This window comes from Seriola aureovittata, chromosome 3, assembly GCF_021018895.1.
Source record: "Seriola aureovittata isolate HTS-2021-v1 ecotype China chromosome 3, ASM2101889v1, whole genome shotgun sequence".
Lineage (NCBI taxonomy): Eukaryota > Metazoa > Chordata > Actinopteri > Carangiformes > Carangidae > Seriola > Seriola aureovittata.
This window is the reverse complement of record NC_079366.1, coordinates 21,419,783-21,443,270: the sequence shown is the minus strand read 5'-3', so window position 1 is coordinate 21,443,270 and position 23,488 is coordinate 21,419,783. Positions and strand designations below refer to the sequence as shown.

General features: G+C 37.1%; 1 protein-coding gene across 1 annotated transcript; it reads right to left on the bottom strand.

Moving 5' to 3' along the window:
* Positions 1-4,722: 4,722 nt before the first annotated feature.
* Positions 4,723-22,518, bottom strand: rnf150a (ring finger protein 150a). Its single transcript, XM_056371571.1, has 7 exons — positions 21,827-22,518; positions 14,242-14,492; positions 13,127-13,198; positions 12,854-12,936; positions 12,540-12,636; positions 12,180-12,390; positions 4,723-9,891 (listed from the first exon to the last, which is right to left on the bottom strand). Exons 1-7 carry the CDS (start codon positions 22,278-22,280, stop codon positions 9,773-9,775), a joined length of 1,287 nt encoding a protein of 428 aa, XP_056227546.1. The 5' UTR covers positions 22,281-22,518; the 3' UTR covers positions 4,723-9,772.
* Between the last annotated feature and the right edge of the window lie 970 nt (positions 22,519-23,488).

Here is a 23,488-nt window from a genome sequence, read left to right as displayed (position 1 = left end):
TTTTATGACTTTTTATTCCTTTCTATACTATGACGATTTTATCACTTTTTATGCCTTATTATACTATGACGTTTTTATGACTTTTTATGCCTTGCTATACAATGATATTTTATGACTTACTATACTATGACGTTTTTATTACTTTTTATGCCTTACAATACTATGACTTTTCATGCCTTACTATACTATGACGTTTTTATGACTTTTTATGCCTTACTATACTATGACGTTTTATTCTGTACTATACTATGTCCTTTTTATGACTTTTTATGCCTTTCTATACTATGACGATTTTATCACTTTTTATGCCTTATTATACTATGACGTTTTTATGACTTTTTATGCCTTGCTATACAATGATATTTTATGACTTACTATACTATGACGTTTTTATGACTTTTTATGCCTTACTATACTATGACGTTTTTATGACTTTTTATGCCTTGCTATACTATGAAGTTTTTATGACTTTTTATGCCTTACTATAATATGACGATTTTATCACTTTTTATGCCTTACTTTACTATGACGTTTTATGCCTTACTATACTATGACGTTTTTATGACTTTTTGTGCCTTATTATACTATGACGTTTTTATGACTTTTTATGCCTTGCTATACTATGACGTTTTTATGACTTTTTATGCCTTACTATACTATGTCGTTTTTATGACTTTTTATGCCTTAGTATACTTTGACTATTTATGCCTTACAATACTATGACTTTTTATGCCATAATATACTATGACGTTTTTATGACTTTTTATGCCTTACTATACTATGACGTTTTTATGACTTTTTATGCCTTACTATACTATGACGTTTTTATGACTTTTTATGCCTTAGTATACTTTGACTATTTATGCCTTACTATACTATGACGTTTTTATGACTTTTTATGCCTTAGTATACTTTGACTATTTATGCCTTACTATACTATGATGTTTTTATGACTTTTTATGCCTTAGTATACTTTGACTATTTATGCCTTACTATACTATGACGTTTTTTATGATTTTTTATGCCTTACTATATTATGTTGTTTTTATGACGTTTTTATGCCTTACTATACTTTGTCGTTTTTATGACTTTTTATGCCTTAGTATACTTTGACTATTTATGCCTTACTATACTATGACGTTTTTATGACTTTTTATGCCTTAGTATACTTTGACTATTTATGCCTTACTATACTATGATGTTTTTATGACTTTTTATGCCTTAGTATACTTTGACTATTTATGCCTTACTATACTATGACGTTTTTTATGATTTTTTATGCCTTACTATATTATGTTGTTTTTATGACGTTTTTATGCCTTACTATACTTTGTCGTTTTTATGACTTTTTATGCCTTAGTATACTTTGACTATTTATGCCTTACTATACTATGATATTTTTATGGCTTTTTATGCCTTACTATACTATGATGTTTTTATGACTTTTTATGCCTTGCTATACTATGACATTTTATGACTTACTATACTATGACGTTTTCATGAATTTTTATGCCTTACTATACTATGACGTTTTTATCTCTTTTTATGCCTTACTATACTTTGGCTATTTATGCCATACTATACTATGACGTTTTTATGACTTTTTATGCCTTACAGTTCCACAACTTTTTATGCCTTACTATACTATGTTGTTTTTATGACTTTTTATGCCGTACAGTTCCACAACTTTTTATGCCTTACTATACTATGTTGTTTTTATGACTTTTTATGCCGTACAGTTCCACAACTTTTTATGCCTTACTATACTATGTTGTTTTTATGACTTTTTATGCCTTACTATACTATGACTATTCATGCCTTACTATACTATGACGTTTTTATGCATTTAGTATACTATAACATTTTTATGACTTTTTATGCCTTACTATACTATGATGTTTTTATGACTTTTTATGCCTTGCTATACTATGACATTTTATGGCTTACTATACTATGACTTTTTATGCCTTACTATACTATGACATTTTTATGACTTTTTATGCCTTACTATACTATGTCGTTTTTATGACTTTTTATGCCTTAGTATACTTTGACTATTTATGGCCTTACTATACTATGTCGTTTTTATGACTTTTTATGCCTTAGTATACTTTGACTATTTATGGCCTTACTATACTATGACATTTTTATGACTTACTATACTATGACGTTCTTATTACTTTTTATGCCTTGCTATACTATGATATTTTTATTAGTTTTTATGACTTACTATATTATGACTATTCATGCCTTACTATACTATGTCGTTTTTATGACTTTTTATACCTTACTATACTATGACATTTTTATGACTTTTTATGCCTTGCTATACTTTGAATTTTTATGCCTTACTATATTATTTAGTTTTTATGACTTTTTATGCATTAACATACTATGTCGTTTTTATGACTTTTTATGCCTTACTATACTATGACTATTTATGCCTTACTATACTATGACTTTTTATGACTTTTTATGCCTTGATATACTATGATATTTTTACTAGTTTTTATGCCTTGCTATACTTTGAATTTTTATGCCTTACTATATTATTTAGTTTTTATGACTTTTTATGCATTAACATACTATGTCGTTTTTATGACTTTTTATGCCTTACTATACTACGAGTATTCATGCCTTACTATACTATGTCGTTTTTATGACTTTTTATACCTTACTATACTATGATATTTTTATTACTTTTTATGCCTTACTATACTATGACATTTTTATGACTTTTTATCCCTTTCTATACTATGATATTTGTATTACTTTTTATGCCTTAGTATACTTTGACTATTTATGCCTTACAATACTATGACTTTTTATGCCATACTATACTATGACATTTTTATGACTTTTTATGCCTTACTATACTATGACATTTCTATGACTTTTTATGCCTTGCTATACTATGACATTTTATGACTTAATATACTATGACGTCTATATTACTTTTATGCCTTGCTATACTATGTTGTTTTTATGTCTTTTTATGCATTACTATACTATGACTATTTATGCCTTACTATACTATGTCGTTTTTACAACTTTTTATGGCTTACTATAATATGAATTTTTATGCCTTACTATACTTTGGCTATTTATGCCTTACTTAACTATGACTTTATATGCATTACTATACTATGTTATTTTCAAAACTTTTTATGCCTTATTAAACTATGTCGTTTTTATGACTTTTTATGCCTTCATTTTCATGAATTTTTATACCTTACTATACTATTACGGTTTTATGACTTTTTATGCCTTAATATACTATGACGTTTTTATCACTTTTTTATGCCTTACTATACTATGACGTTTTATGCTGAACTATACTATGTCCATTTTATTAACTTTTTATGCCTTACTATACTATGACTTTTCTGACGTTTTATGCCTTACTATACAATGACATTTTTATTCCTTATTGTACTATGACATTTTTTGCCCCACTGTAGCATCATGTTTTTTGACATTTTCGTGCCTTACTATACTATGATGATATTTGATATTTTTATGCTTTACTATATTATGACATTTTTATGCCTCAGTTTACTATAACATTATTTGATGGTATTATGCCTCACATTTTTTTTACTTTTTTATACCTTACTGTAATATGACATTTCTTTGACATTTTAATGCCTTACTATACTACGTAATTGTGTACCCCAAAGGAGGGCATTCTATGAATGAAAATGGAATAGTTAACGACAAATAATTTTCAAAGACTTAACCTGCAGTGACAATATTCAAATACAATAAACAAACAGCACCCACAGTCCACTGCATTTACATTTACATGTCACTCTTTTGGTGTCAAAATGAAATGTGAAATGCCTCACTCACTCACTCCTTGTGACCACACTCACTCTAGCTGTGAATATTCATCCACATACACACTAATGTAAAAATCTGGAAAGGTCCAGAAATGTTTATGAAACTTTATCTGTCACTGTGTAAAAACTAGGAATGGGATTTCTATGCAGGTAGATTTGTCTCAATGTTATTTGTGTGAACAGATTGACAATCCATGTGTAAATTTGTCATCTGTAAATATAAAACCCCTTCCACAAATGGATTGAATGATTAAAATTAACTCAATAGTAAAACACATGACCATGATCCATGTCTGCTCAGTTAGCAGTTAGCAGCACATATAATTATGGTCTGGATTTAAATGTAAATTTAAACTCTACTCCAGCATAGTGTAACAAAAATGGTTTTCAAAATTAGTGTTGTTAATGCCAAATTCATTCCCCATGTGTCATGTAAATTCAAAATAGTAACATCGGACAATTTTTGCCTCTTTTTATGTGGCAGTAGTGAAAATTGGTAATTGTCAAAATGTGTTGTGTTGTAGTTTCAGAATGATGGAGACAAAGAGCAATTAGATTCAAAATATGATGCAGGCTCTGGATTACTTTTTTCCAGGTCAACTATCATGTTTTCCCCAAATGATGTACAAATGGCTTGATACAGTAAATAGTGAATGTAGCTGCTGTGACTGGAGAAAAAATTCCCTGCGGAGCATGTCCCCTGAATATAGTATTTAGTTAGGGATCAGCCTGAATGTTTACTATGTCTCTCTCCACCCCTGGATCAGGACAAATCAAAAATAATACTGTACAATAATATTACAGTACATGTCCATGTTTCGTGTGGAAAACACTTGAGGATCGTAAAATATTTTTGCACAGATAGAATCAGGAGACTTAGAGCTTTCAAAAACATTTATCATTTGTCAAGATTGTGTGAAGATTGAATCCAGTGCAGACCAAAAACACACCTATATAGCACTACCAAGACCAAACCGTGGGACAGTGTGTTTTAAAAAGGTTCAAACTGGAGTCTCCCGTGAAATCTGAAGGGACATGAGACACCACTTTTTGCCATTTTGTCAAAGATGTTCCAAGGCACATAAAAATGTCAGTTATCAGTAAAACGCTAGCAAACCTAGAATACCTTACAACCAGAATTAAGAACACATTGACTACATAAATAAAACAGTGACTTAAACAACAAAGATGTAATCGCTGAATAGCCTTTGATTGGATTTGATTGACAAAGAATGTACAGTATGTACTTGCACTCATTTGTTTGGCAGTTGTAGATCTAGATTTAAAAGCCTAACCACACACAAGGAGCACACTTACTTCAGGTAAACACCATATATATATATATATATCTGTTGCATTGCTTATCTTTATGTATGTTACAATCTGTGTGGTCCCTGTTAAATAAACAAAAAAAAAAAACAAATTGCTCATAAAGTAGTAAAGCTCAGACCTGTATATCAGTGTGTATGATGCATATTGCCAGACCTCTATATAGTTGATGGGGGAATTGTTTCTTTTACCCAGACTACACTGAGTGACTTTATTCTGGTATTTCACAGATGCAATCAGTAAAATGCATACAGTATACCACATTTTCATTACCAGTGTTCTTATGTAGAAAAACATACTTTTTATTGAGTAAATATAAAACAAAACAGGTTTACCAAAGTTGGAAAAACCTGATTCAAATTTATTATAAGTCAAAATCACAGACATTCCTACACGTGCATCATGGTACAAGAAAATGACAGAGACATCACGGATCCTACTTACAGTTGTTTTTATATTTGAAAATAGCAATGCTGTTATTTCTGCTGGGTAACTGGGTATAGTGTACAATATATTGGCATCCCCACCCCCCAACACACAAACATAATAGTACAGATAAAAGATCATAACATTATACATAAAGCAACAGCTGACTCATGTGCCATGTTTAATACTGTAGCCCTCTTCTTAAAAGCTCTACATAAAAAAGCCACTCCTCATTCACTGGAGGGATAAAGTGCAATATAGGAATGTTTACACAAGGAGAAGAAAAGTGACAAGAACAAAAACAAAACAAAACAAAAACAGAATAAAAATCTATTAACTACCTATAGTAAAATAATTTTGGGTAATGCTGAATTTTACAGGTCCATAATGTATGAATATTTTTCCAATATTTAGAAATAAATAAAAAAATAAGACATTTCCTGGAAGGAACTATATAATTTAGTACTAGTTATAGGTACAATTTAGACTGTGTTTAATTTGTTCATTAATCAATCCCAATTAATTGTAAAATTTGTCTACAAGCAGGAATACAATTCAATTGTCCATTTTAAGCTAACTCTGTTGATGAATGAGCACTGCCTCTGTCAGATAATACATTACATACATTACATAAATAGAAAATAAAATTTACAGTTAAGGAGACTGAAGGAATAATGTATACATTTAAATGGAGGTTTTCTTTTTAAGGATATTTCTATTTTCCCAAAAATTTGTAGAAAATTATAAAGTTCTTTCCAGGAAACTTGTTCAAAATGATTAGGAAATTATGGAACACATAAAATAAAGTCTTATGAAATGTTGCAGGTGCAATTAGGGAGAACAATCTTCTTTTCTTTCAAGTGCATTGAATATTATTATATGGAGTACACTCAAGTCTTTTTTCTTAAAACTCTGTTATTTCAACTTATTCCTAAGAGAGAGTTGTTTTTGAAACACTGTAAACTGACAAAACTGAGAGAGAACCTTATAGCTCAACCACATCATTTTAAGGGTGGTCTGTAAAAAGAAGGCCTTAATCCACCTTCAGACAAACTCGTTTCATTAGGGCAGTACAGCCAGAACTGAGCGATCTGGCACTGAAAACGAGTGTGCTTTGCTTTACCTTGTTGCTTGGCCGACCAAACAAATTGGTCAGATTGAGACAATGTTTGTTATGTTTGCGTGTAAATGTGAGAAGAAGTCAAGGTGACAGAAGAAAGAGCCATGAATTTGAAGCGTGAGAGGGAGAGGACAAGCAAGAGAGACGGGGAGAGCAGCAGGTATTGACGCTGTTGGGTGCTTGTAGGTTGTCTTATGTATTGTGCTATCTCATCATCATGTGAGCTGATGTAACATGCAGAGGCTTAAAAGGTCCAGATTAGGCTGGCTGAGACTTAAGCATCTGCATCTGTACTGAGCTGGTAAGAATCTCACTCTTTCTTTATCTTCATATCCACAAAAAAAGATGTACAGTTCGAGATAAACCAGGCTGTTTATCAAACGGATGACTACAGTACCACTGCATTGTTTAGAAGTATACAAAAATCTACATTCATCAATTCTTTCATGACGCTACCACACATTTCAGGCATGTTGAAATTGTAGGTTACATGTTGAACTGGTCAGTTTGTGCTAGTAACTGAATATAAAGTGAGGTAATCTGAAACCTGTCTCGCTTTTTCCTGTGTGTGTATCTGTGCAGCTAGAGCTAAGAACATACAGTCTCAAAAAACAGAAATAAAAAATTACAATGTACCCCTCTTAATACCAAAGCTTTCTTGAAAAACAGAAACATTTGCCCACATATCCACTGATGTTTCAATGATTAACCCAAACACGGGGAGTGTGTGTTACATAACAGAGTCCCAGGTGGCTCCCGGACATAATGAAAATAGCGACAGGAGAAAACCACCAGTTCAATTCCACCGGCTCCATCGACTGAGTCAGTGTGTGTGCGCTTCTTTAGTGTGCAAGTCTACAAGAATGTGAGAGGAAACAGGTCCAACCGAGTCTTAGATTCTGCTGATCGTGTTCAGCATGACATTACTGGAAAAGTATTGACAAGACTATTGACAGAACAATAACAGAACAATGAGAGCAGAAGAATTATTTCTTCAGTAGACTGAATCTTAATTAACAGTCAGCATCACCTTGGGAGTCTGAAGCTGTGTCCCAATGCCATACTACACACTAACTGTACATGGTATGTACTGCATGCTTATCAATATAATACAGTTTGTAGTAAGCAAGAAATTAAGATACTTTATAAATCTATAAAGTAGATAAAGTAGATAGTTCTATAAAGAACTGGTGCAATTCATATCCTGATAGTCATCATACAGTGACAAAGATTTCCACTGCCAATTAAACTTCACAAAGAAAAAACAAAACGTCTTTCTACCCATTTAGTACTTATTTTTTGGTTTTCCAAGACCTTTTTGAAGTTGTTTCATCACCACTCACAAACCATTTAAACTGTTTTCAGCTGTGAGTGGGCCTCTCAGTTCTTTTGTGCAATCAATGAGGGAAAACAGGGTCCAGTGTAAACACACTAAATACTAAAACCTGCTTAGAACTACAGTATGAAATTGGGACAGAACTTTAGAGTAGGTCAACACAAAAAAGCAGAACAACAGCTTTACTAAATGAGTGTGTGTATGTGTGTGTCATTTTCCAAAATCTGCCATCTTGTTATAAACGTAGTCCAAAGAAAACTTTTTAACTGTCCATAATTGTAAAAATTTTCCATGCTGTGAGCTTTTCGTGCAATAAAAAAAAGAAAAACCCATGCTTGGAGCACCAAGTCCCTCAAATTAATACTCTGACCATTTCAAATGAAAACATTTCCCCCTTTCTTACCAAGCAGAGCATGTGTCCTCATGTTATTTCTTCAGTTTCATGTCATGCACAGATTTAGTGCCATTCGAGCTTGACTGACAGCCAAGGGAATCAGCGTGAACAACAGCAATGTTTAAAATATTACTGATAAACTTGGCACAAAGACTTGCTGACATGTTTATATTGGCTGGCTTGACAAGAGGCAGAATTTTGTCCACAGTATGTACACACTGCCAGAATTTGGTAGTGACAGCAGCTATAGCCAGCTGTATTTACCAGCAGTGTGAACACTAACACTCCCTTCCTCACAGACGGGGGGGGGGGGCTACATCATGTGTCGTGATAACTTGGAAATCAGCAGCAGCAGTATCAGTAGGGCAGTGGGTGACATCACTTCGAACTGCTTTTGGCAAGCTATGATTGTCAAATGTGTGGAGAGAAGTATCTACCTTGTGTTTGGTTATTTCCTCTCAACAACAGGAATATTCAGTTGGTAAGATAGTATTCAAAAATGAAGGTCTCCGCACAATAGTAACAGTAACATTTAGAAATTACAGCATAATATGTGCATACATGTTTCAACTCCTTAATGCCAGAGGGCTGCATGAACTTAATGACCTATGCTTCAAGTTTTCAGGGGATAATAACATGTTACCAAAATCTGAAGTTGAAAAATTGCTGGTGGGTATTCACACCAACTGTTAGGGACTCCTAAGAAATTGCTGACATAGGCTCTATACATCCTGTGTATCCATCACATCAGTAAAACTTACTTCTGGAATACGTTGGCAGTGATCTCATACCAAGAAATCAAACAATCTGCACATATTTTTTATATAATTAAAGCTGCAATCAGGTGTTGAAGAGGCCCCGATGCTCCCGTGCTCATATTGTGTCCAGCGGCAGGTTTAGGTTGCCAGAGTGAGGAAAACATTATTTAGCCTTCTCAGTACAGTGAAGGCGACTAACATCTCAGTTACTGTATGTGTATTTCAGATGCTAAGTTTAAGAATGTGAAAAAAATTACGTGGACAGGGACCGGACCACCACAATATGAGAGCTGTGTTCACCAACAAAATGGTGAAGTGTGACTGCAAGAAAACGAGCAAGCGACATGTCCACAGACACGGGGACAAGTCTGTTTTTCAGGTAGTACAGACAGAACAGGGTGTTTTGTGCTGCTATGGGTTGTATTGCTCATTTGCCCATCTTCTATGAGGTCATTTCCTCCAGGGGAACGAAGACGTAGCGAATTTCTGGGAGTCCCCCGATCACTCTGTCCTGTTCTCATCCTCCTTTTCCTGGTGATTCAAGCTTTTTCTTCAGTTCTGACTGGCTCAGGATTTGGCCCCGTCACATTCCTGCTCTGTGGACAGGTCTATTTCAGACATGCCTATCTCCACGCCCGTGATAATAGAAGTGTCTGAATCACTGCTGAGCGGAGGCTGGTGCTCACCTGAGGGGGGAGAGAGGGAGGCGATTCATTATTTGACGGATCATTATGGGATGCAGTCACACCAATACCTCCGGGCAGGGACAAATGAAGTCCAGTGACGAAGGTTAACTCTTAGTGCCATTGTCACTTAATGGACAGGATGACTATTTGTTTATTAAAAGCTGCTGGTTGCTGTAATTGCTCCTCCTGTCTACGCTACTGCACCGTATGTGACAATGGTTCACAGTGTTATTCTGTGCAAATGTATTTTGAAGTTAATCTGAAGCTAAGTAGCTCCCTGTTTGTACTACATTTCTCTGTTGCAGCTCAATGAGTCTATACCCAATATACCCATCTGACTTAAAGCGAGTGTGAGGTGGTTATCTATAGCCCATGTATTACCTGCAGTAGATTCGGATCAGCTTGCTGCAAGTTTAGAGAAGCAGCCGGGAGCCACTTTTAAAAAAAATGCCCACAGAAAAAAAACAAGATCAGTTTAAGTGTTCACTTCATTCTTTTAATATTTTCACTGCTTTATCTTGCCGTCAAACAGCCCATTCCTTTGGAACTACATTTTTTCACCCCTTGAACTACTGTAGTCCCACGCACAGTTGCACCTACACTTAGCTCTGTCACACTCAAACAGCTGATCTGCGGAGTAATACAGTATGTGAGGTGGATGGATGGATGGATGGATGGATGGATGGATGGATGGATGGACGGACAGACGGACAGAGAGACATGTACTGAGTGTGCATTGTAGTCAAAGTCCCAGACAATCTGAGTGTGACAGAGTGATAGCTGCAGTACCATTAATGGCAGTGCTCATTATTCAGGGAAAAGATGTAACAGAAGCTGCTCTCCACCACTGCCTGACAGATCAGCTCATGCTTTCTGCCTGTCGGTGACATTGTCTCTGTCAGCTCATTAGTGTGCGACAAAACGACAAATCACGTCTAATTTACATTCTAATTAGTCGTGAGGAGAACACCAACATGTGGTGAGCTGATCTACTGCTTGTCAAGCACACAAAAAAATAGCTCTTTGCTCTAGCAGCTTCGGAGTGCCTTGGAGGAGAGTCCCTTTAAGGTAAATTGGAAAGTACATGATATAAGGACATTTTTTTAATGTTCAGTGTTTATCTCAACAAATACTAGACTTATCTTTTGCCTCTAAGTAGAACCAACATATAAAACAGGAATCCATTCCCATGCTCTGGAAGCAGTATAGAGCACAACGTTCACATGATGCTGAAGCTAAAACCTAATACTCACAGTTGTCACTATTTTTTTTGTTCATCCCATTTTTATTAATGAGGGTAGGCTAAATAACATAAATACCTCTCTGTATAATGCAACACAGTTCAACAGCACCAAAAACTAAAGCCTCTTTGGTGATGATTAAGTTGAATCAACACCTCTTTAACACAGTTTCAGTAAAAACTGAACAGATACATTTTAAACCATCATGTAGGAGAAACACAGCTACTTATATTACTAATATACTTCATAACAGATAATAACATTTACAGAAACTCAAAACTCTATATCCCTGTTCTGGGGATATGAGGCCAAACAATAAACACATGTATAAGCATATGCATGTACTCATACACATGAACACATAAAGTGGTGATAGCTAGCAGGTGTTTAACAGTCATTAGTTAAAGCAATAACCGTTAGTCATTTGCACTAGGTGCTAGAATGTATAACTTCAACAAACACGGTATTTGAGTGTATGTGGGTTAGGTTGTGACTTTGTGGAAAGGGAACACTGTTGTTTTCCTCCTGCATCACCCAAGAGGATATAAATTGGGGAACACTGACCAGGTGGCTGCTGGCCTAGTTCAGGCCTCAGAACAGAAATAACAGCACTGACACGATGTTCCCTAATTCCCATCAACTGATGAATATGTTTATGTGTGAATTAACATTGAACCAACTGCCCAGTTTAAGATCCCTCTGCAGTGGTGGAAGAAGTATTCAGATCCTTTACTTGAGTAGAAGTACCAATACCATAGTGAAGATATTATATTATAAGTTAAATAAAAATTGTAGAATTCCTTTTTGAAATATTGGAATTTTACCTCTTTGAGCCTTGAGTAGTTTTTTTAAATGAAACCACCTTAGAAGTTTAAAGGGGAAATCTCTCTTTGGTGAAACTGCTAACCACTCAGACACCTCAAACATGACAAGGGGCTCCAACTACTTTTTTGTAAGCATTCATAATCCACTAGTTAAATTTTGCAGGAACTATAAATACTCAACTAATGTACAAGTACCTTTAAATGTCACTTGTATTGTACTTACTGCTGGCTATGATGTGGCTCTCCCCGGCCTGATGCACCATCTCTGAATCAGGATAGAGTTGCTGCAGACCCACGTCTGTCCCTGCTGGGTCCAGAACTACAGAGCTCTCGTTGATTGTGATTTCACTTGCCCCACTGATGGGGTTGGTGGGTGGACCGCCGACAGACATCTCATAGTCGGGAGGAATCTCATCTGAGCAGTCAGCGTTGAGCTGGACAGGCCAAAGATATCTTTAGAGTTGCTCTCATGCATAATGATGTGTCTTCTTCACTTTCATATTTTGCACTTTAAAGTTAGATTAGCTTTAATATGAGGAATGAGAACAGTGAGAAGATCCAAATAAGTTAAAACGGAACTTACTGGGACTCCTAAGGCTTTGAGGATGTTCATTTTACACATGGGACACGTGCGGTGGTCTTGTAGCCATGGGTCTACACAGTGTTTATGGAAGACATGCCTGACAAAATAAAGTGGCAACACACAAATGATTAATTCAACCACAAATGATTGTTAAAAATGCGGTGCACAGTAAACGGAGTATTAAACAGGATACAGAGATACCAGCAGTTATGGAACATGATATTTTTTGATGGCCAAAGGTAATAATAATCTAACAGACAAATGGAGATTCCTAATTTTTAACTTATGTACAACATTGATCAAACAAACCTTACCTGCATGGTAATATCCTCACAACATCATTAGGCTTATAACCTTCAATACAAACTGCACAGTTGTCAAAGTCAGACTCAGTCTCCTAAAGCACAGAACAAAAAGGCACAGAAATGGAAAGTGATGTAAAATGACAGACCAGTGAATTCTCAAATATATATGCATACCAAATAAAATAAGTACAGTGTAATTCATTGATATTGCCCTCCATGTGGATAATCACATTTAAAACATGCTTTCAAGTGTCTGTTTGCTGTGTGGGGAACATCATTTACCTTGTCTCCTTTCTTAATGGTGCGTACTTGAAGCTTGCTGATGGCTTTTTTGGCAGCATCTCCAAGACGTCTCTGTAAGACATAAAAGAAAAAATGTATTTATTACTGACAAGATGAGTAGGTTTTTTAATTTTAATGCAATGTGGCTTTAATAATAAGACACAATAATATTATTATTATTATAAATAAAAGTATCCATCTTCTGATTGTATGTTCTGAATGCTGACAGCCAACTGTCAGACAAAATGCCTGAAAATGTTTTGCGGAGACACTGATTTCCTGGAGAGATTTAAAGGAAGTGCATACAGTGTTTCCCATGAATTTCAAGAAGAAACAACAGGGGATACAAGCTCAGGGGATATTTGTGCTGGTGTAATGTTTTTCAGGAGCATTTTCCAGACATTGACATGGATGTGGTCATAACATCTGTTTCAGATCATACTCTCCAGTTCTTTTGCATAAAACAAAATGAGGGTAATAAAAATACAGAGACAATATGGAAATATTGACAGGACGGAAAAACCTAGAAGATGGCAACAGACTCACAGAACTGACAGGCAAGTGGTGTCAGTAATAGAGTCTTACAATAGTTAGATATCACACACATCATGACGTAACTGTTCAAAGTCTGTTTTACCTTACTGGGCTGCCTTGGAAATAGATTGAAAGCAGATTTGTTCAGTATGGCTGAATTCTTTGTACAACATAAATCAACATAATTTAAAGTGAAAAAGCAAACAGGGGTTGTCATGGCCCCGGCTCCTATCACAACAGGCACGTTGATGTACCGTCATTACAGGCGTCACAAGAACGTCAGAGACGGCCATTCATAATAAAGAGATGGCAAAAGCAAGTATTTGCACTGTCAGCTCAAAGGGCCAGAAAGCTGAGCGGGTTGATGGTTCACTGGTTTGTCACATCTCTGTTCAGCCAGCTGTCAGGCTAATTCTGGCCTCTCCTTACGGTCTTGCAGGTCTCACACCAGATGACAAAAGGCACAGACCATTGTTAAGGGCGAGACCAAAGCACAGATGCAACGTGAGTGTCCATTTTAGGCAGATACACACCATCTCACAGAGTTATACTTCGATTTAACAAAGAACACAGTCTGGTACCTGGTTGCGGTCTCGTGCATTTGCGTAGCGGAACCTCTGGATGTAGTAGAAGACGAGCCAAGCGAGGGAGATGATCATGAGCACGATGAAGGAGATGGAGACAAACACTACCGATGTTCTGCTCACGTACTTCTGCAGGTTGCGGGTTCCAATAGTGATGTGCAACATGACCACGATGTTCTGCTCCAGCAAGGCCACAATCTCACGACCTTTAGGCTCTGGGATCATGATGGCCACAACATCACCTGTACCTGCACATACCACAAAATATGAAATAAAATTAAAACATAATAAAGGAATATAGTTGTTGATATGTTTATTCTTTCCATGGTTTATATCCTGATAGTGTCCAGAATATAAATATTTTATAGAAAATATAACGAAACAGTTGAGTGAGTAAAATGGAAAAAATAAATGAATGCAAGTTTGTATTGTATTGTATATATCTGAAATGATTAGATTGTCAGCATGAAATCAATAAACAGCTGTTTTGATAAATAATTGTGTAAGTCATCTTCTCTATGTGAGGATTATTAGTGAACTGAATATCTTTGGGTTTTGGATGGTTAGTCAGACAAAACAAGACATTTAAAGACATCACCATGGACTTGATACAACATATTTTCTTATTTTCAGACAATTTATAATAAAAAGAAATTTATTGGCATTGAGCTTGTTACTCCAACCCTTCTTACAATACTTTCTATTATGCAATACATTACATTATATATTGCAATAACGATACTACTTCTTACTATCTGGCATCAAAAGTAACCAAAAGCTAATTATCTTTTCCTTACTACTGCCAAAAATACCATTAATTGATACAGCCTTGCTTCCTGTATAATTACAGCAATCTGCAAATGCTTAGAGGTTTTTACATTCAGGAACCTGCTCTACTTTTACAAGTAACTACCGTGAGGTCAAAATCCTGGTATATAAGTAACTGCAATTAAAGCACAGCAGGTGTGAAAACTCAGGTGCTAGTTCAGACTCAGGTGAACTGCACTGAGGAAACATGTGTAGGTTGCCTGGAGCTTAGACAGGACACAACTAAAGCCTCACTCTCAGTGTCAGAGGCTTCCTGCCAGCAACCATCTGTTGCTTTGCTTGATGTGCACAATAAAGGAGTTTGTACTACAGAGTCACCAAGCATCTGCACCTGAAAGATGTCCATGTTTTATAGTATAAGACTGAGAATTTTCCTCCTCTTGGCTACTGCCTCTCCTCAGCTCAGTGACAGATAAGCTTTGCCTCTGGGGCTAACAGAAATCCACTTCTTGATACAAACACTACTACTTTCTATTTCACTTTTGAAGAAGTTTAAAAAATCCTTTTACACTGTGGCACAATACTCAGTAACACATGATATGTTTACCAGTGAGCTTAAGAAAGTAAACCCATAACAAGTAATACCTGAGGATGTTTCCCCCCCCCCCCCCCCAAGTAAAAATGTATATTTAAAACCAAAGTTTCAGGGGCTTTTAAAACTCTCAAATACTGACAGTGGTAGCAGTCTCTAAAATCCAGTATCAGCTGGGCTCTACTTTATGATGTTTATTTAAAGTCATCTATGATGAGGGAATGACACATGGGACATGAAACTTAAATATGCCAACAGTTTTTAGACGCAATAAGGAAATAACAAGGCTGTACTCTCATCTGTACAGGCAATGGTTGATGAATCCCAGAATGGCATCAACAGCCTGAGCACTGTTACATCATATTCCCTCTGCTGCCTGTTTATGGCTGCGGCTGCTTGGAGTCAGGGTGGCTCCCTGCGGTGCTTCGCTCCCGCTATCAGCCACCATAAAGAGTGGCTTTATTCAACCTGCCATCAACCAACAGCAGCTCCTGTACAGCCTGTCAGACACACAGTGCTGTGACAAATCCTCATGCACTGCACAGAGCTATTTTAACATCATAGACTGGGGTGATTCTGTCAGAGGTAGCCTACTAACACTGACGGAAAAGATGGTGTTTTCCAGAGGAGTTAAAGGCTTTGAATCAGACAGATATGGTACATTTTCAGAGGGTAGTTGCAATGCATTATTGCCGTCAGGCTCATAAATCCCTTTATATAACAGGTCTGTTGTGAAATCTGCACATCTGTTTTATACCACCAAAGTCTAAAGCCAGACCAAAATTATGTCTTGTAAACTGTTTCATTTTCATGCATATTCAAGAATCAGCATAGACAATAAAGTTTTCTGGCTAAAAATGGAAAAGATTTTAATTCTTCAAGAAATAGGATCCAAGCATAAGATTATTTATTTATTTATTTATTTTAAATAATACCTCAATACAGCAAATATTTTGAGGCAAAAGCAGCCTTTTAAACAATTAAACACCTCAATTAGCGGTAGCAATGCATTGTGGGTTAGGTAGAATTGGGTAAAAAAGCTCTTCTGCAACAAAAAAAAATAAACCCCCAAAAAAACTATCCCTACCCACAAACAGTTATCCATTTAGCAGTATTTCCATGTTAGAGCCTTTAAGACAAACCCTGCTGCAAACAGTGAGAAAACAAAAGCTTGTGTTTGGACAGCAAACAGATGGTAATACACTGCTGAACACAACATCTATTTGGACCCTAAGGCCATCAGCTGTCATATGTCGTCATTCCAGTTCTGGCCTATGTTTGTAATTAAACTGTTGCATCCAGACTCCACATTGCCCATGTATGTCCAGCCTCAGCTTCACAGCCAACAGAAATAAGGAATGGTACGATGAGGTATGTAAGATTTCCCTAAGCCTGGACTCTTATCTCCTTCTGCTCACAGTGACGCAGTCACAGTGGACAAAAATAGCTGCTTCTAAAACAGGAGGGCAATGTCAGAGACTGAGGCTGATCTTGTGAAGAGATTCATGTCCTCCAGACCCACTAGGCCAAAATGTGGAGGCAAGGAGGAATAAATACTGAGCGGGGTAATTTAGTAGACAACAGCCTGTTCAATCTCAAGTGTCAGTCAGTTTCACTGTCTGTGACACTGGCACAGATTACCAAAGAATTAACTGGTAACCACATTATTAACAACTGTACCTGACAGTTACACAAAGCCAACTACACTGTGGTTTAATCATGGAAGTATTAAAGCTACAGAGTATTTGATTAAAGGAACAGTTTGGGAAATATGCTTAATTGCTTTCTTGTCGAGAGTTAGATAAGCAGCTTGATACCACTCTTATGTAAGTAAATACAAAGATGAAGCAATCAGCAAATTATCTTAGAATAAAGAATGGAAAGAGGGGTAAACAGCTAGCCTGTGGTAACAAAACTCATCCACCAGCACATCTAAAGCTCACTGATTAACACGTTACATTTCATTTGATTAAACCACACAAAAAGTTAAGTGGGGGTTGTGTGCTGGATTTTCTCTTGGCACTGAACAGTTACTGCTCTATGGCTAACACAAACTAACAAGAATTGATGGATGATGGATTGTTTTTTTTCCTTTAGACATAGCCAGGCTAGCCGTTTCCCCCTGTTTCTAGTCTGTATGCTGAGCTACTCTAACTGGCTGCTGTATATGATATGAGAGTGGAATCTATCTTCTTGGAGTTTTGACAGGAAGAGGGGTTTTGCTGTTTAAAGCTTCATCGAGACCAACAGGGTGATTGGATAAACCCACACACTTTAAGAACTGAAAAACCCAAATTTATCTGAGCTGGCTTTATGGAAACACGAGTTTGACACCGCTTGGCCAAGGGAAGGAAGGATTAAATAAAGACAGGCCATGAGAGGTTTCTGATTGGCAACTGTGGATTTTACAGTCCAGCTGTGTTGCTTCTGGAAAGCGAATGCTCCCTCACATTCAATCTACACATTGAGACATGTTCCTTTGTCACTGCACTCTCTGTTACTTGCCTCCTATTTACTAGCTTTGTCATCACACCTCTCATGGCTGCCTTCTCTGTCTCTTTAACTGTCTCAGTTTATATTTATGTCATGGCTCGAAGCTGGGACAGTCTGGTGTCTTTGATCTTTTGCAGCAGGTAAACCAGGGCTGCTCTCTGAAGCCTTTGTTTGCTGCTTCAAGAGCAGAGGAATAGAGGAGGATTATTGGTCAAATACTGTAGATCCCCTGCACAGGCACATTGGCAGACCATTTACTCAAGTAAAAATAGCACTACATTAATGGAAAAATATTAAATTTTATATAACAGACCTGCATAAAAAAAAATGCTTAGGAAAACTACAGGCGTATTAACAGCAAGCTGCACGGGGGAAGTCCATCAGGGAATGAACACAACAGTGACATACAGTGTTACCACTTTATATAGCTGTTGTGCCAAACAAGTTAGCACACAGTTGCCTATTTAAACATCCAGCCAACACAGAGCAACGTTAGAATTCAGCTGAAGTCATGATTTGGACAACCTTATGTATGCAAATCCATCATTCACTCTCCTTTTGGATCAGTGTCCATCTCCACCAACTCCTGAGAAGCTGCTTTAGCTGCTAAATGTTCCAGTATTTTTACCAGCTAGTCACTAACTTTGACAAGCCTGCTGTTGGTGCTGTTTGTTATTTAACATAAATTGGGTTTTTAAGAACTTGTCTGCTGTAAACAGCTGCCATGGAGTTTGTCACTATGATCAGCACCTCTCGCATTACACACAGTCATTCGATGAATTGTTGAAATAAAAACATTTACTAGTACAGCTGTAAGTATCCACTGTATGAAGAGAGTAAGTCGAATTGTAATGCTGCAGGTTGTCCACGTGATGCTACCAGGACCAGGACATGTGGCCTCCAGCCCATCCACACCTGTTCTTGACTTCAGTCTAAAAAAATGTTAGGTTAATGTTTGATCTGAAGTGTCAGGCAAGATACTGAATTTGAGTGACAGCTTTAGAGGCTCTGAATAGGATTTTAAATCTACATATCTTGACAAGTGACACTATTGTACAAAAGAACCCTTTCAGTTAAAAATGACTCAACTATTATGTCTCCAGGTGTTGTATACTTTTTGTTTGAACATCTGTTTTTGTAAAGATCCTTTTGTCCAATAGACTTCATGCATTGTGCTGTTGTCCGCCACAGGTGTGTTGGTGAGGTCAGCCACACCTTTATGAAAACTAGCAACAGCAACATAGAGCACATTTCCAATGGAAATAAACGTCAAGTGGAAAAGCGGGCACTGCTTATAACTACTGCAGAAGGTCTAAGTGTCAACTTTTATTCTCAAAAAATAACAAAAAGTGTGCTTATAATAGAAATAAGGGGTGAGACATGACAGGTTAAACTTTAAACTAAGAAAGTATTTTATACTGTAACTGCTTAGCAGGCTTGAAAGAAAAAGGTTTATTCCAAATAGGAGTTACTTTTTTCCTACTTTAACAGACAAAGCACTTTACAATTTCTCTCTCTCTCTCTCTCTCTCTCTCTCTCTCACACACACACACACACAGTGGCAGAGCTGCCATGCAAGGTGCTGGCAATATGAAAAGGCAGAACACCTTACACAGCAGAACAGGTATTCAAGCTCCTGTGTCAGTGAGTACCTGCGCTGATGAAGAGCATATGAACAAAAAAAATGATTATCTGAGCTCCAGGCTCAATGAAAAAAGTAAAAAAATAAATCCCCACAAAGATCAACAAGGCATCCCATCATCACATAGAAACACCTTCAACATCTTGCAGCAGAGCCATGGATGTGTACACTGTACATCCCTCTAGCTTAACGGGCACTACAATTCATTTGAAGAGGAATCTCCACTGTGACTTATGCAATCTCTGAACAGCCTATTTATGAGCCTTCTAGTTAAACTAAACCCCGTCTTTGTCTATGACCGATTTTAAGTACGATTTCTAGAGCACATCAAAAGATGACCATGCTTTTACATAGTTGTCATAAACATCTAGCAAGCAAATTACTACACCTGATGCTATTTAAACAGTCAAGTGTTTGTCCAATTATCTATGCATCAGCCTGCCCTGCCTCCAGCAAACAAGCAAACAAGCAAAGCGACTTTCCTTGGAAGAACCTGAAGTTGAAACTGGTGTCTGTGTTTTCAAGGTATTTTGCATGGACTATCTCCAAAGGTTTGTTGGGTGTGTTGTTTACACAGTGATTATTTACTCATTTCAGTTCTGAAAACAGTTTTTTTTTTTGTTGTTGTTCTTCCTCTTAAGCTTTGTCTTGAGTAGTCATTTACCTGTGAGTCTTCAGCCCGTGCTTATCTGCAAAACTTTAAATTGTGTGTTTACATGTTGATTACAGTGGTTCCTTTCTTCAAGCATAAATTCAGTAAAGAAAACTTGTGTGCAGACTTTTGGTTTCACTCACGCTATACTATCTGGGCTACTTGGCACATATAACAAGCATTTACCTTGTCTGTTTTGATTAGAGACAACACCTCTATCATTTCAAAGAATCATATACTGAAAAACCATTACCCTTTTAATTTTAAATTATAATGTTCATGCTCTTTAATCATTAAAGTAATATGTTCTCACCTTCTTCAGCAACTACAAACACTTCGAAATAATCACAATAATAATAAGACATCAGGACATGTATCAACAGTCACAGAATAACAGGTAAACACCACCAGTGAACACTAAACACATGGTGAGACTGCAATGAAATGAACATTTTCTTATTTTTCACTTACTGGGAAGATTGACATTGTGCATAACTGTCTGCATTTGTGAGTCAAATTTATTCACACAAATTCTGAATGAGTGTATAATGTACAAAGTGTTTATTCCACTGTGTTATTAGAGGTAATATTTTGGGTCATCAAACAGATGCAGTGAAGGCATGGGAAAGATGTCTGTTGATTGATGTGTAGTTTTAAGTAATTATTAGAAAATGCATATATACGGTATATACACAAGGATACATTTTCTAATGCATCCATGTGTGTATACTTTAGGGCTGGATGACAAACTTCAGTATGTTTATTGTACCAACCAATGTGTGTCTGAAGCAACAAGTATCCAACAGTGTCAAGTAACAGAAGCTGAAGGAGACCATTTGTGGTCAAAACATTCTCACGCCCATGTACATTAGAAGAAGAATATGGAATGAGGTAACAGTGTACAGGTATTGTTTTAATACTAATACTGCAGATAATTGTTGGATGGGTATGGATGTGCATGTACGTGTACCTGAACTTTAAAAGACTTTATCCAACCCTAGTTGTACATAATTACATAGCCTATACAGGTTTCACCTACAGCCACACTTCAACAAAGATCTGCAACCAATCATAAAACCAATTAGCAGATGCAACAGATCTATCCAGTGGATATCAGTAATCTGCTAGGGGAGCCAGTTTGTTTTCTGCTTTACCAATAAACAAACTGATTATTCAGCTGATTACAGGGATGCAGAACAATGAAAACCATTCATCTGGGCCAGAGGTGTCCAACTAAAGAGGCAACTGATTGATGACATTAGTACTCTAAGGCCTCTATGTCACGACTGGACAACTGTAGTGAGGTGAATGTTCTGCTTGCAGGAAAGAACACAGCCAGTGAACTATTTTGAGAGAGACTTGGAATAAAAATAGATAAGAATAATAAAAATAATAATGATAGACTCAACTTGAAGGTTGACAGGTTGTTTCTTACCTGGATGGGGCATTGTTATGGTGTCGTTGGCGCTGCTTGAGCCCACATTGTATATGACAACTGCAGAGGCGTTGAGATTTGCAACGTTACGGATTTTCTCTCTGTATGTACAATTTCCCGCAGCCACTAACGCCACCCAGGCGATGTTGTGAGAGACAGGAGGGAACCTGACGTGGGGGTCGCACACCTGTCTGTCCTGCGGGAGGGACGGCACCAGAACCAGACCTCTGGCTTCCTTCTTGGGCGAGTGCTCTCCGTACCGACCGTACTCGGTTTTCTCTGTCTTGACCTCCGAAGTGACGGGGTCCAGGTAGGTGATGTTGACAAAAGCTGTGTACCATTCCTCCTTTTCTGCGACCGTGAAGTCCAGGCACAGCAAGTGGACGAAGCAAAACGACAGCAGCCACGTCGAGAGAGCCAGACTGCGGCAAGCTCGGATGAGGGACGGTGCCATTGTGCGGCTGGCTGGGGAGGAATGACGAGCTCCGGGCGTCCTCCTCACTGGGAAAGCTCGCAGCACGTCCCTCCTTTAAAAGGAGCTGCACGTTACAAATGCATTAATCTTTGTGAAAAGCCAGGGCCAGACACCAGAACCTCATAGATGAGGCGCCCAAAGAGTTCGTGAGCTACGTGCACAGGAGTCCACTACACGCCACTACTTGCAGGAAAAGACGACACCGTGTGTTGTTGTCCACCGTCAGCTGTTTCCCGTCCTCGCTCAGGATTGGCTCCACGCTCATTGACACGTGACCGGGGCGTGGACAAGGTGCCTCTGTCGCCCTGTGGCATGTGGACAAACTAAAACAGTCATAAATCATATAAACCACTGGCACAGAAATACAAACACGATGAAAATAAATTATAGCACGTGCTAGATGCCATAAGACTGGCTGCTGGATGTTTGTCAGGGACCAGATAGAGCAAACATTCGGGGGCTTAGCCCCAGGCTTTAGTCTATATTAAGGGGACATGCTCCCCCAGGGGAAATCATGATAGTTACCCAGGAAAAAATCATCCCGAGCCTGCATCATTTTTTTATCTAATTGTTCTCTGTCTCCATCATTCTGAAACCACAACACAACTAATTCTGACAATGACTAATATTTACTACTGCCACAAAAAAAGGGGCAAAATTGTCTGATGTTACTATTTTGTATTTACATGACTCCGGGAATGAATTTGGCATAAACAGCATAACTAATCTTGAAACCTATTTTTGTTACACTATGCTGGAGTAGAATTCACAGATTTAACGTTTAGATGACAAACCTACATTTAAATCCAGACAATATTAGTATGTGCTGTTCTTTCTGACCAGACATAGATCCACAATAAGGCCAACTAAATGTCTTCACTACTCTGAACTGGATATTAGACCAACAGAAGAACATTTACACTAATTATATTAATTTCTTTAAGGAATAGCATCATAGCATAAACAACGTAAACATGTACTGTAATATTATCATACAGTATTTTATTTGATCTACTCCTGATCACTCATTTCCTCCTCTTTTCTTCTTCTTTCACTCTCAACTCCACTCATCTATCCCTGGAAATATCCCTCCAGTCAAAGAAAATATGAAACAAAAAGTTTTAATTACTTAATTAATTTAATTTCTGATCATAAACTGAAGATTTTAAAATTTGAAATTCATCTTA